Source organism: Vicugna pacos, chromosome 35, assembly GCF_048564905.1.
Source record: "Vicugna pacos chromosome 35, VicPac4, whole genome shotgun sequence".
Classification (NCBI taxonomy): domain Eukaryota; kingdom Metazoa; phylum Chordata; class Mammalia; order Artiodactyla; family Camelidae; genus Vicugna; species Vicugna pacos.
In genome coordinates, this window is record NC_133021.1 from 21,714,740 (window position 1) to 21,729,184 (window position 14,445).

General features: G+C 41.1%; 1 protein-coding gene and 1 pseudogene across 1 annotated transcript in view; one reads left to right on the plus strand and one right to left on the minus strand.

Moving 5' to 3' along the window:
* Window positions 1–14,445, plus strand: part of GPR158 (G protein-coupled receptor 158) — a 298,552-nt gene that overhangs the window by 156,371 nt on the left and 127,736 nt on the right. The window contains exon 4 of the mRNA XM_006208906.4: window positions 5,439–5,662. Coding sequence (XP_006208968.2) covers window positions 5,439–5,662 — 224 coding nt within the window. The remainder of the gene's footprint in view (window positions 1–5,438; window positions 5,663–14,445) is intronic.
* LOC102528360 (GAS2-like protein 1 pseudogene) lies at window positions 9,239–14,113 on the minus strand (annotated as a pseudogene).

Genomic DNA, 14,445 nt, shown 5'->3' on the forward strand with positions numbered 1-14,445 from the left:
TTGTATTTGCAGTTATGAAAGAAGTAATTCAGTACTCTTTAAAAACATGAGTCATGGCCAGGAAAAGTTTTGTGTGATTAAGGATTTTGTGTGGCATTAATATCAGAGGGCCCAAGGAGTCTTCTCTACCTACACTGATTCTCTTGGAGATATGATCCAGTCTCCTGGCTCTAAATGTGATCTAAATTCCCATGACCTTTATATCTTATTTTCCCTGCAGACCTTTCTTCCAAATTCCAGACTTAATATATCAAGATGCCTACTTGACATTATCCCTTGGGTCTCTGGTAGATATCCTTACACTGAAATGTCAAGTTTGAACTTATGATCTTCTCCAAAAACTTTCCCACCTACATTCTTCCCCATCTTGGTTGACAGTGACTTCATCCATCCACTTGTTCATGCCAAACACCTGGAATCATCCCTGACCTTTTTCTCTCCTCCATAGCTAATTCATCAGAAAATTCTGTCGACTCCACCTTCAAACTATATCTGAATCCAGCCATTTTTCACTGTTCCCCTGTGGCCCCAGCCACCATCAAGTCTCACCTGGATTTACTGCAATAGCTTTTCACAAGACTCCTGACTTCTCCCTTACCTGCTGCATTATATTCTCTATACAACCAGAGTCATCCTTTAACAACATGAGGCATATCACATCACTCCCCTACTCAATACTCCCATGGTGGCTGTCTGTTTTACTGAGGGAAGAATCCAAGTCTTTACAGTGGCCCACAGTGCCTTCTATGATCTGACCCTGTTACCTCCCTGACTTCACCTTTTACTGTACTGCCCCACACTTAGTCTGCTCCAGCCACATCAGCCTCTTTGCACTTCCTCGTATATGCCAGTCATGCTCCCACCTCAGGACCTTTGCACTGGCTGTGTCCTCTGCCTGGAATTCCCTTCCCTCATAAATCAGAATGGTTAACCCCCTTACCTCTTTCAAATCTTTGCTCAGATAGCACCTTTAGAATGAGATCTACCCTAACCACTTTATTTAAAATTGCAGTTCCCACGCCAGCACATCTGATGCCCCCGACTTCACTTCACTTTTTTCTCCTCTTGGCACTTCTCAGTTGTTTTGGGGGAAATATTATTTGTTAATTTTTAAATTGAAGTATAGTTGCTATACAATATCATGTAGGTTACAGGTGTACACTATAATGATTCACAATTTTTAAAGGTTATACTCCATTTATAGTGATTATAAAATATTGGCTATATTAACACTTCTAAGTTTTAACATATGATACAATTTACTTGCTATGTTGTTTGGTTGTGTCTGTTTCCCTCACTGGAACATAAGTCCCACAGACACAGATACCTTCGTCTGTTTTGTTCACTGCTTTATCCCACTAAAACAGTGTGTGACACATAATTTGACACTCAGAAAATAGTTGTTGAATTGAATAATAATTTGTATCTGTCAAATGCTATACAACTTGAGGTACCATTCTCCCAGTTCCTTCTGTCTCATAGCTCATTCCAGAGTGATGCAGAGCGCCTTACAGAAATGCATACTATGCGGCAGGGTCACAGCTACAGATGAGGAAATCGAGCAAAAGTAAAATAATGGTCATGAGAAAAGTCAGGGGTAGGGGTAGGTTTTCTACGTTGACTGGAATGGATCACAGATTTGGCTCTAAGCAGAAAGGAACTCTCAAATTTTGATGGGTTAAAAATGACTGAAATTTTTACAAAGCTGAAGGACTTATCAGCTGTATCTAAAATGTGACTGTCATTGCTTGCCATGGCCGTATGGTACAAAAGCTAACAAGCTCAAATACACAGAGAGGTTAACATGCTGCAGTATTTTTCAGGTTCAAGTGATTCAGTGTGCTAAGTAGCCTCTCCTGATACCATCAGGAGAATCCCTTTGCAGATGGGGGTGAGGTTTCAAGTTTAATTTGTATTGAGAGTAAACTATATATACTGCTTGGCTTACAGGCAGCCAAGTGCTTTTTAAACCTATGAAAAATATCTGGCTATTTAGCTGAAGCAAAAAAGCCAAGATGGAGTTAAGAAGGACTATTTCACAAAACAAAGATCTTCTATAGATACTTTATTTTTACTATTTTAACTTTTGTTTTGGTTCTGTTTATGACGGTTGGTTCATTTGAAGAGTGTTTGTACTTTGTAGGAATCGCTGCCCTTTGTTACGAATGTCCAGTGTCTGTAAAACAATTACTTTTTAATATTTTGTTCATTTCTTCGTTGTTTCTGATGAAAGAGTAAATTCAATCCCAATTCTTCCATCTTGGCCAGAAGAGGAAATGTCAACTTCTGTCTCCCAAATCTGTTCTTAGCACCCTTGACGTTTCTGTCAACCTCATCAGACCATCTGAATCCTTGACAGCTTTTTTATTCTTACCAAGTACAGTGATCTTTCTGGCTTCACTTACATGACTGTCCAGTTTTCACTCAAGAGTTTGTTAACTCATTGTTTTCTTAGTAACCTAGGCTTTCAAACGTCATAGCTTTTGGCTTGTGTGTCCCATTATTCCTCAAGTTTGTGTCTGTATTGCACACCTGTTTTTCATCCTTCCACATGCCTCTTGGCCCTGCCTCTTACCCTAGCCATTGCTGTGACGATTTCCTGAAAGCTTTGAACAGCTTTGCGTAAGTACAGCTGTACTTGGCTTTGCCTGAGACCCCACTTTTGACTTTCTATCCTGCTGTGGGGCACGACTGAAGTTAATTTTCAGGGTGTAGGAATCTGCTCTGAACTCTTGAGTGCAAAGCCCAGAAATGTGTGGAAATTAATGACTCTGGAGGCTACCTTTGAGGAATGAGTAAGGTTGAAGATGGGGCAGTGTTTTCCTCTTTAGTCCCTTAGATTGACTCATACTCGGGAGGTCCCTGGAAGATCGAGCATCTGCTCCTCCGAGGGAGTACAAGCTGCAGCTCCATTACACAGCCTTGTGTTGGGTTTTCCTCCTTCCCTGCAACAACATTGTTACAATCCTTTATTTTCTCCCCTCAAATGCTCTGTTCTCCTCATTTGTTTCTATGCTACTGATACTTGTAGAAAATTAAAAAAAAAAACTATCTTGACTGAATCTAATAAATCATAGCATCTTACTCTGACTGGATTCCTTTTCTGCCAAGTGATCCAACCAGCCGTCTTGTATTTGATTGCTCCCTTAATCTTTCATGTCTTCATCCTCAAAACTGGCCACCTTCATCCTCAACACATATTCTTACCTGAGCTGTTGAAAAGTGTAAGACTTTATAAGATTGACTTCCATATTTCCTTTCTTCACTACATCAAAATGATTTTCAGTTGATTTCTCCTCTCTCTAAAAAATAGTTTAAAAATCTTAACTATACCTCTACTTTCTAGTGTTAGAAGAGACATCAGTTATTAGAGTTAATTTCTCCAACTATGCTCTTGATTATCTCCAATCCTGACTTCTCGAGTCTTTACTAATCTTCTCAATTTTTCTTTAATTTTCATTACCTCATTTTGCTGACAGCAGCTATGTTAAGATCTCACCTGTAATACAAGAAAACAAAACACAAAACCAAAATCCTTTTTTTTTGACCCCATTACTATTCCTATTAACCATGAGCTTTTCTCGCTTTTTTAATTCAGTGTAGCATTTATTGAAACAATATTCTTTTTTATCACATATTTACTCCTTAAGCCCTGACAACCTAATTTCAATCTCTGCCACTATCTGGAAACTACTGTCTTCAAGGTCAATGAAGGATGAAGTAATTATCAAACCTCATAGTCTCCTCATTCAGGCTCTCTGATCACATTCCAGCATGTTCCTGTAAATCCCAGTTTTCTTCTATTGCATTGTGAAAACTTCTACTTGTTTAGCTTCTTCCTCATTGCAATTCCTAGTCATTACCTTAATTACTCCCAGAGCTCCATGTGGGTTCTTGTTCTCTGACACTGATTCTTCTCTCACACCCCAATCTCATATTATTTCTCACTTATTGCAGATTTGTCCTGAAAAATGAGTTGAACCTCAAATTTAACTTATCTCAATCAGGCTTATCATTCCCACTGACTCCCTCCATATCTCACCTATTTCTTGTAAACTTCCTTATTTTTGGACAGTAGTGCCTTTCCTTAAGGTATCAATGGATTCCTAATTCCTCTTTGCATCTCCCATATTTGAAGAAGAGAAAGCCAGACACTGTGATTTATATACATTATCTCATTTAAACCCCACAGCAATTCACATTTCATATATAAATAAACTAAGGCCCAAAGTGGTCAAGTGAGTTGCCTAAGGTCTCAGATGGGAGCTGTATTAGATGGATGCTAAAATTCATCCGCTTTTCACTGTGTAACAGAAATGAAGACTCTTAAACAGCAGTATATCCTGGATCAACAAAGAAATATTCAATTATGTTTGCTATCATGTTTATTAAGTAAGGAATGAAGACAAAAATACATTTGAGAAAGATTGTGAACTTTCAACAAGAGTTAAAAGTAATAAAGACTTTCTGTGAAACTTTGTGTTATTAAAATACTGTTAACCAGAACAACTCCTTTCCCAAATCCCTCAGTCAAAGTTGTGTTATATACTGAACTGTGTGCTTGTGTTATATACTAAATTGGGAAGACATTCACTAATGAATGTCTTTCATGTTGGAAACAGGTTTGTTTTTTTTTTAAGTATGTGTTGTTAATTGGGTATTTGTAAATGCTAAACTCAACTCAACACTTAAAGAGAATTCTCACCTTTTGGACTTCAGATCTAAATTTGATAACTAAGACAAAATTAAAGGGATGGTCAATAGCAGCAGTTAGTTAATAGTGTGGAAACATCCTATGGGTGTGCAGAATAGGAAATTACATGATAGCCTGTAAGTATGGATTGTACTCTGGGCAAAGGATGCACCATCATTAGGCAAGTGCACACTGAACAACTGTCGATTAAGTACCATTTTATCCAATTTAGACCTAATGAACTTGGTAGATGAGATCCCTGCTGGATTAAGCTGCAATCAAAGCCTCATTTTGGATTCTGTGCCATCTAGGTCAAGAAGTTCCAAAAGTGTTGTGTATGTTTACTTGCTACAGGAATGACACAACTTCCTTAACCTTCCTTCTAGTTAATTCTTTAACAAATATTTATGGAATATGATTTGTGCCACAGGGAGTTTCCATTGGTGAGTGGTAGATAATGATATAAAAGACTTAGAAAACTGTGCCCTGCCTTTAATGAGTTTTGGCTCAATTTTTGCTAATTTTCTTCAATTACTCTGAATGCAATTTCTTTCAAATCAAAAGCATAAAAGAATTTTGTTTGACTCCAGAGGTGAAGCAACTCTCTCCCCTAGCAAGAAGGTTGATGAAAGGTCTTTAATAAGAGGGGAAAAGAATGAAGAGATGAGGATGTGTTTTGACTCTGTACTTAGTCTCATCTCCCTGAGAAGTGCAATGACAATGTGGTTTTATTTGGAACTTTCAGGAAGGGGTCCGGATCACCATTTTGCAGGAAGTGCAAAGGATGTGTCAGAAGAAGCCCATGTCTGCCTACCCTGCAGGGAGGGCTGTCCCTACTGTGCTGATGACAGCCCCTGCTTTGTCCAGGAGGATAAATATTTGCGACTTGCTATCATCTCCTTCCAAGCCCTGTGTATGCTGCTCGACTTCGTTAGCATGCTGGCTGTCTACCACTTTCGCAAAGCAAAGGTAAACCCAGGTACCCTGGTTATGATCTTCCTTTTTATTATGAAGTGACCTCTTCTTTTCTTAAGCTAATAGAATTTTTCCAAAGCCCAGTTGCTTCTCTCTTGAGCAACAGTCCTTCTGTAATATGATGGGACTAGAATATGAAAGTTATATTCTTCAGCTTCCTAGCAGAAATAGGGCTTGAAAATATGAAACTTTATTATAACATTTTCTTCTACAGAATGTTTTTCCCTGTTTAGCCTGAAGCTTGAATATCTCATTGCCTTAAAGGACTCTTTCACAGCATCTCTTTGGCCTCTAGAAGAATTTCTTCTGCCAGTATCCAATATATTGTTAATTTTTTCATATCTAGAAAGATCTGTGATAATTATTATATCTAATTTTTATTTCTCTTAGCCATATTTGAAGACAGTAAATAGACTCAACTCTTTCTGAGCACATTATACTTTGAAGAATGAATTTATTCATGAACGTGTATTTGGTCTTACGTCAGTATCCCAGGATCATTGTGAGCCTGTGAAGAGCTCACATAGCTTTTGAGAGAGGCTATCCCTGGGTTCTGTTCTGAGAAATCAAGTAGTATAGGGGTTTATAAGCTTCTCAGTCAGAAGCTTATAAATTGGATGAAATGCCAAAATGTTCTGGGCAAAGCTTTCTGAGGAGCTGTCTTCAGTTGGTCACCCAGTTAATTATATGTAGCCAGTGTTGTGTTAGAATTTGTGGTTCTATTGCTTCCAGAAACTTATTTGTGCTGTTGAAAAGAAAAACAAAGCCTCAAGTTTCCCCTTTTTCTGAATTAATATGACCCCTTCATTTCATGTTAGGAAAGTTGTGGAGGTTGGGTTAGATTTTAGAGCTCCCTGAAAGTATAAATTGTTTCTATTAAGAAAACAACTCTCTGTGAATGGCATGTATTATAAAGACTCAGATTAACATAAGAAAACACCTCTGTTGAGATTCTAGGATAATACATCCATTCTGTTAGTGTTGTAGACTTTAACAGTTGTTTTAAATAGACAGTTTTATTAACAGAACCATACAACGAACTAGAATCAAGCTTTAATTCAGCAAGAAAGGGCAGACAGGGAAATTGCTCTTCGTTTAACCAATGCTTGTCATTCTTTTGCAACAAAATATATGTTATATGTTAAATCATATATTTAATAAAGTATTAGACAAGTGGAGTGGGGAAATATTTAACCCCTGTTACCTAGATAAAATTAATTGCTTTTTAAAAAGCCTGTCACTGGCAGAGCGGGTAGAATTGAAAGGTCTATTAAATAAACTGCTCTGAAATAACCTCTATATAATGTAATTCATTTACACAATGGAAAACATATAGTTCTTTATGAATTTTAATTGATTTTAAACATTAATGTTTCCTGTGTTAAATGGAGCTAGTAATATATCAAGGGTAGAATATTACATTGGATATTAAAAAGCTGAGCTATTTCTTGCTAGACCAATGTCTTAATCTATGGTAATGTCATTGAACATTTCCAAAGTTATTAACCTTCAGAATTTCTCTGGACCATCATATGAAATGCTGCTTTATAGGGCTATCGTGAGAATATCTTTACATGTCATTTGGTGAGATTTCTATAGATGCAAACTAGTTGGAATACATAAATTAAACATTACCTACTTTTAAGATGGTCACCTTTTGAAGAATCAGTTAGTTTTCACAGAATGTGACATAATATAAGGGGGAGATTTTTTAGGAAATAAGTTAATAAAGTAAGTGAACATAGATCTGATTTATTGAGGAAAGAAAATGTCTGGTGAAACTTTATCTTCTGATTTCAGTTACCAAAAGCAATGGATTAATTGTAAAAAGCAATAAACTATTTCTAGTATAGAGATGCATGTTGAAAGCATGTAGACTTTGGCTTTGCTTTTTAAAGTTTTTATGTGTCTTTGCAACTCTTCTTTGAATGAAGCAGAAACTGATGATCCCTCTTGGAGCAATGTTTATGTTTTCCTCATGAGTTTCCTATTATGTTCCCTTCCCGCTGATAATTAAAAGAAGAAAGCCCATATAATCTATCAGCGTACACCTATTTTGACAAAAGAAAAAAAGCTTAGTTGCAATATAGGAAACAGCATCATGGATAAGTGTGCAGACTCTGGGGCCAGACTGTTCAGTCTAATTACGAGTACATTAAGTTAAATGAGGTTTACCCATGCCTAAAACACCAACTCTATAGTTGTTGAGTACCAACAATCATTTGTCGAAGGTTAGTTTAACATTTTATCATTTTAAACAACACAAACTAGATTCCATTATATTTTGGGATAATGCTTGTGATAAAGCACCACAAAGAGTAAATTAAATTTTACCCCTCATAAACATTTAGAGAAATAATTATATATATTTGTCTTGTGCTCTGGGTTAAAGATTAAATCTGTCATTAAACTGTGAGTGGTTTTGAGCCCAGAAAGTTCTTCTAAAATAGCAGCAATTTTTAAAACGGTATTTTAAAGATTCTGAATATTAAATATTTGGAAAATTATTTCTGTTTTTTTACCAAACATTATGACAAGTCACATCTTTTTCTATTAGCTATTCTGAAGAGAGAGAATGGTTTCTTACACCTTAATAATATCAAGTGTTGGTACAATTTACTTTGGAGTGAAAATTTCAGAGAGATGATATACCGGAAAAAACAGAAGTTTATTCCACTTCTGAAAATAATCTTTTGCTTGATTTGTTCTTAGAAAATTTTAGCATGTTCTGTTTGAGCTTAGTGGTTTGGAAAAAATAGTGATAATCATTTTTTAAAGTGAACAAACTGAAGTTTGTATTTTCCCTCTCAGTCCTGTAATAGTTCTTTTTTCAAAATAGAAATTAATTGACAAGTGATTTTATAACTGCCCATTTTTGGTTTGGAAAATCAGATGTTTTAATGTAGAGTGTGGCTGTTTTTTAAAATGAAATTCTACTAGGCTAATTATGAGGTCTAATGCCTATTTTGGTCAAAAGGGGGAGATATATTACTTTTTTATTGTATAAAATATGCATAACATAAAATTTACCATTTTTACCATCTTTAGCGTGTAATTAAGTGGCATTAAGTACCTTCCCATCATTGTGCAACCATGACCACTGTTCATTTGCAGAACTTTTTCATCATCCCAAACCAAACTCTGTAACCATTAAACAGCTCCCTAGTCTGCTAAGCCCTGGTAACCTTTATTCTACTTTCTGTCTCTACAAATTTGTCTTTTCAGAGTACCTCAAATTAGTGGAATTACATACCTTTTTTTTTTTTTTTTTTGCTGGAACAAAACTTTACTGTCAGGCTCTGCAGGGCCACAGGACCTCAAGAGAGGTCCTCACTGGGCTGGCCCAGCCTCCTCTAAGTTATTCAATAATATTAGTAATTAAATATCAATGCTCATCCTCCAACCGGAACGTACAACAGAGGTCCCATTATGCCTTGTGGTCCCATGGGGTCTGGTCCCATGAGGTCTGATCCCCAAGAGGCAAGGGAGGGGGCTCCCTGATGCAGAGGGGTTAAGGCCACAAAGGAAAAGGAGAAGGAATGGAGGACTGGGGTCAGCTGGGCTGGTCCCTCATATCCAGAAATCTGGCTCTACCTTAAGTTGATTGAGTGCAGGGCATGCCAGGACCCAGACTCCGTGGGTTCAGATGGGCGGTGGGGGCCCCTCGGTGTGGGGATGTGTGAGGGTTTTTGGTCTGGCTGTGTGTCCATCCGGCCTTGTGCCCAGGTCCTTGGGGCCTCTGGGCCGGCCAGGGGGCCACCAGGTGCATCTCGTGGGCCCCCTGCACCAGGGCAGGGGCTGCCTTCATCAGAGGAACTAGACAGGGCTGGGCCTCAGGGCCTGGGCAGCCCGTTGGCCATCCTGCCAGAGTACCCCGGTTGGCCACACTTGCTACCCAGGATGCTGAGGGACGAAGAAGAGACGCTGGAAGAACAGTAGGCTGAGTCAGGAGCTTGAGGGTCTGGGGCCCGAACCGGGTGAGGGGCTGGTCCAGTGGCGGTCCCGCCAGCAGCAGCGTCAAGAGCTCGGGCGTTGGCCAGGAACTCCTCTTCCAGGCGCCAGAAGAGTGGCCGCTCCTGCTTTGGGTCAAGCTGCAGCGGGGTGCGGAAGACACCGGCCGGGGTGGTGCTCAACTCTGGACTGGGGCTGGGGACCCGGGGAGGCCGGAGGGCTGCAGGGCTGTGGGCACAGGGAGTCTGGGGGCTGCTCCTGCCCCGTGGCACCCACGAGCGCCGCCCGTCTCGGTCCCAACGCACCAGCAGCACAGCCTGCTCCTCGCGGCTGTGGCTCCGGGCCCGCCGGGCAGGGCCGGGGGCCAACAGCTGGCCTCCCCTGCCTCCTGGGGCCCCATGCGGCCGCCCCCGATCCAGCCGGCCTCGGGATTGTCTGTGCGGGGAAGGTGGCTGTCTCTTCGAGGCCGGGGTGCCTGTGGCCACCCGCTGGCTGGGCCGCTCCCGCCGGGGGCCAGTGCCTGAGTCTTCCCTGCGGGGGCAAAGGAGGCCGCCACTCTGGGCTGATGAGGCTGAAGAATCGCTGTCCGCGGAGTAGCGGCGGGAGCGGGGATTGGGGAGGGCGGGCAGCTGGTCCCGGGTCCTGAGTGGGGTCTCGGGCCCCTCCTTTGGGCTGCGTCACCTCGAGGAGGGAGCCCCGGTGCTCAGCTCCTGGAGCTGGGCTACCAGCTCGGGGACTGGGGGTAGGCGACACCCGCTGCGGGGAGAAGGTGCCGGCCCTCAGCTGGGGCGGGCGGTGGGCCGTGGAGGAGCAGCGGCAGGGGTCGTGCTTGTCCGGGTAGTGCTCCAGCGTGTCCCAGCCGCCGCCCACACGCACCATCGCGCGGCTCCTCAGCACCCGCACAAAGATGAGCAGGCTGGAGCCTCCCACGCGGTACTTCCCTCCGAGGCTTTGATCGTGGGAAACTGGTCTGGGCAGGTGCAGCGGCCCATGAGCTCCCTCGCCAACTCGTCGAAGTTGCTCAGGTCGCTGGGCGTCATGCGGGGCCCCCGTGAGCAGGTGGCGGAGGCCTCGGCGGTGTCCTCCCCAGCAGTGGGGGGTTAGGGGCCGGGGGCGCGGCGCGCAGCGGAGCTCCCGCTCAGTCTCCTGCTCGAACTGCGCGAGCCGAGGGGCCAGCAGGCCGAGGCGGGCCCCACGCCGCGCCGCCTCCAGCAGACGCAGCACCACGCTTTTCTCGTTCCTAGCACTGGGTCCTCCGTCTCGCACATGAGCACTTCGGGCACACCCAGCTCCGCTCGGCACCAGCCGATGAAGGTGGCCACGTTGTCTCGGGCCATGAAGGGGCCGGGAACCACGCTGTGTGCCTGGAAGGCCACACCGCGGGCCGGGCGGGCAGCGGCCATCGCGGGCGGCCTCGGTGACAGCGTTGGCATGCTGGCACAGGGTGGGGCCTGCGGCCAGCCCCGTCAGGAAGCCATCACCACCATTGGGCAGACCCAGGCCATACAAGGCGTTGAGCCACTTGGCCAGGTCCTCCTTCGTGGCCTCCACCTAGGCCTCACTCGAGCGGAACAGCCGCACACTCTTGGCCGCCGAGCCTCCGATGCCCGCGGCCGGGCTGGAGCCTGGCGGGCTGCCAGAGGGAGGCGCCTACCGAGCCACTGCCGATTCGGTCCCACCATTTGTTCTTTTGTGTTTGGTTTATTTCACCTAGCATAATGTTTTAAAGGTTTATCTATTGTGTAGCATGCGTCATAACTTTGTTTCTTTTAATTGATGGATAATATTCCATTGTGTGTGGTTACCTCATTTTGTTTATCTATTGAAGGACTTTCGGTTTGTTTCCACCTTTCGATTATTGTAAATAATGCTATTGTGAACACTGGTGTATGAGCATTTGGTTGAGATCCCAATTTCAGTTATTTGGATATAACCTAGGAGTATAATTGCTGAATCACACAGTCATTCTGTGTTTAATTTTTTGAGGAACTACCCAACTGTTTTCCACAGAAGCCAAACCATTTGATATTTTCACCAACAAATTCATGAGGGTTCCAATTCCTTCACATCCTCACCAACACTTGTGATTTTCTGGTTTTGTTTTTGTTTTTTATCATAGTCATCCTAATGAATGTGAAGTGGTGTTTCATTGTGGTTTTGATTTGCATTTTCCTAAAGATTGGTGGCAGTTGAGCATCTTTTCATGTACTTATTGATAATCTTCTTTGCAGAAATGTCCATTCGAGTCTTTTGCTCACTTTTGAGTTGGTTGGTTGTTCATTGCTGAGCCATAGGAGTTCTTTATATATTCTGAATATGAGTCACTTATCCCATTTTTTCCCATCCTATGGGTTTTTTTCACTCTTTTGACAGTGTCCTTTGATGCCCCAAAGTTTTTAATTTTGCAAAAGTCCAGTTTACCTACGTTTTCTTTTGTTGACTGTACTTTTGTTATCATATCTAAGAAATCATTCCCAAAGCCAGTGTCCTGAAGCTTTCCTGTTATGTTTTCTTCTAAGTGTTTTATACTTTTAGGCCTCACATTAGACTTTGATCTGTTTTGAGTTAATTTGGGCCCAAGTTCGTTCTTTTGCATGTGGATACCTAGTTTTCCCAGCACTATTTGTTGAAGAGAATAGGTCTTTCCACTGTGTGGTCTTGTCACCCTTATCAGAGATCATCTGACAGTATACATGAGGGTTTAGTTCTGAGCTCTGTATTCTGTTCCATTGGTCTGTGCCTTTCTTACTACAAGATAAATGGGTTGGGGTATATTTCAATTACATAACTGAAAACTTAGAAACTTTTGGATTGGCTTTGTAAATTATGTTGGATTATTTTATACATTTATTTCATGAACAAAATGTTTATCAGAGCACTGTGTTAAAAAGGGTCCCAAGGCAGCAAAAGCATTTCTTCTGAAAAGTGATTGGTATTGGCTAACTCAGTAGCCATAGGTCCAATTAACAGGAAGACTAATGACATATGTACCACATATTTGCCACTCCTTGGCTGGGAGTTTCAGGCTTGGGGACAAATGAAGAAATAAAAGCTACTTATGCAGGATGTTGGAGGGTGTCTGTGATAAGTGTGGCCATGAAACTGTTTGGTTTACGGATAGTCTACTTCCTAAAAAATTATATCAAAATTCAGCATTTCCACAGGCGATGAACTGCCCTGTCTGTCCAAGATATAATGGATTTACCAGGAGTTATTCCGTTGCATAATTTCCTAGTCAGTTCTCAAGTAGTTTGAACTTGACACAGTCTGAAGTGTATTTTGACAGGTGTTTTCCCCTAAATATTTACAGGCAAGTGTATTTCAAATAAACTGTAATGCTTTCAACTCTTATTCATTTTTACTTTTCTTCTGACAAATACGTGTGGTATATATTGATAAAAGTGCCAGAAGAAATCTGATCTTAAAAAATTACGGCCTTCATCCCAGCGTACAACATGCATCCCCCAATGTATTTTGTTAACAAGAAAATATGTTATGAGCTCTGAGTAGAGCTTTGCCTCCCAGCTCAAGTTTAGATTTTCAGATCTTTTCTTCCTCTTGTTACTGTGGAAGTTATTTAACTCATTTGTAGATCACCTTTCCTTAAAGCTGCTTCTATTAGCAACAAAGAATGTCTACTTTTCTGGTCAATAAGCTTTCAAATTGTAAAAGGTGAGCTTTAGGACTAAGGCTAACATTTAAACAAAGCAAAATTAAAAGGCAAGTTGGAAAAATGTGTTTTGATATGATATAATGGTAAAGAATTAACATTCTTACTCTAAAAACAGACAAAATTCTCTTATGAATCAATAATAGAAAAATACCCAATAGAAAAATAAGCAAAGAATATTCACCAGCAATTTATAAAACAACAGCATAAAAATACATTCTCTATACCTGTGAGTAATTACAAAATGCAAATTAAAACAATGACATATACTTTTATAACAATAATAATTCTCTGTGTTGGTGAAGATTTTGGGAATTAGGTTCTCCCATACATTGCTGATGGTTGTATAAATTGGTAGAAACTTTTGGATGAGGTTTGGCATTATGTGCAATAAACTTAAGAGTGCAAAGTAGTTTTGACTCTAGATGTCTGTACTAAGGAAATCATAGACATGCACAAGGACTTAGAAATATATTCATATGCGTGTGTGTATGTTTATCATAGCACTATTTATGGTACAAACAAACTAGGAACAATTAAATATTCCAAATTGGGTTAAGTCATCCGTGCATTTAAATACATAGCCCATAAAAGTGATCTTGTAGCATACTAAATGATGGGAGAAAATGGTTTTAATATAGTTATTTAATTAACCTTCACCAGAATATTTCCCACATTTATTGAAGTTTTATTTTAGCACTCTATTTTTTAATCTTTCCCTTTCACCTTTTCTTCTCATTCCATCCCTCTCTGCCTTCCATTCCTTCTTTCCATTCATCATCCAACTGCTGAGCATCTACCGAGTGCTTGGACGTATCACTCATGCTGGGAATGCAGTGATGAACAGGACAAAGGAGGTCTGTGCCCCGAAGAAGTTGATATTCCACTATGGGGCTGGTAGAGATAGGTAGTAAAAAAAAAAAAAAAAAGGTAATGTATCAGGTGGCTAGTAAGTGCCGTGATCAAAATTAAACAGTAAAAAATGATTGGCTGTGACTCAGGAGTTAAAGTCTTATGGCCACCATGTAAGTTAGTATTATCGTCATTTTATTTTTGAATAAACCAAAGCATAGAGTTTAAGAAACGCATCCATTGTTACCTAGGGGATGTAGGATTAACAGTTCGGGTCTGTTTGCTTTAATGACTCATCATAGCT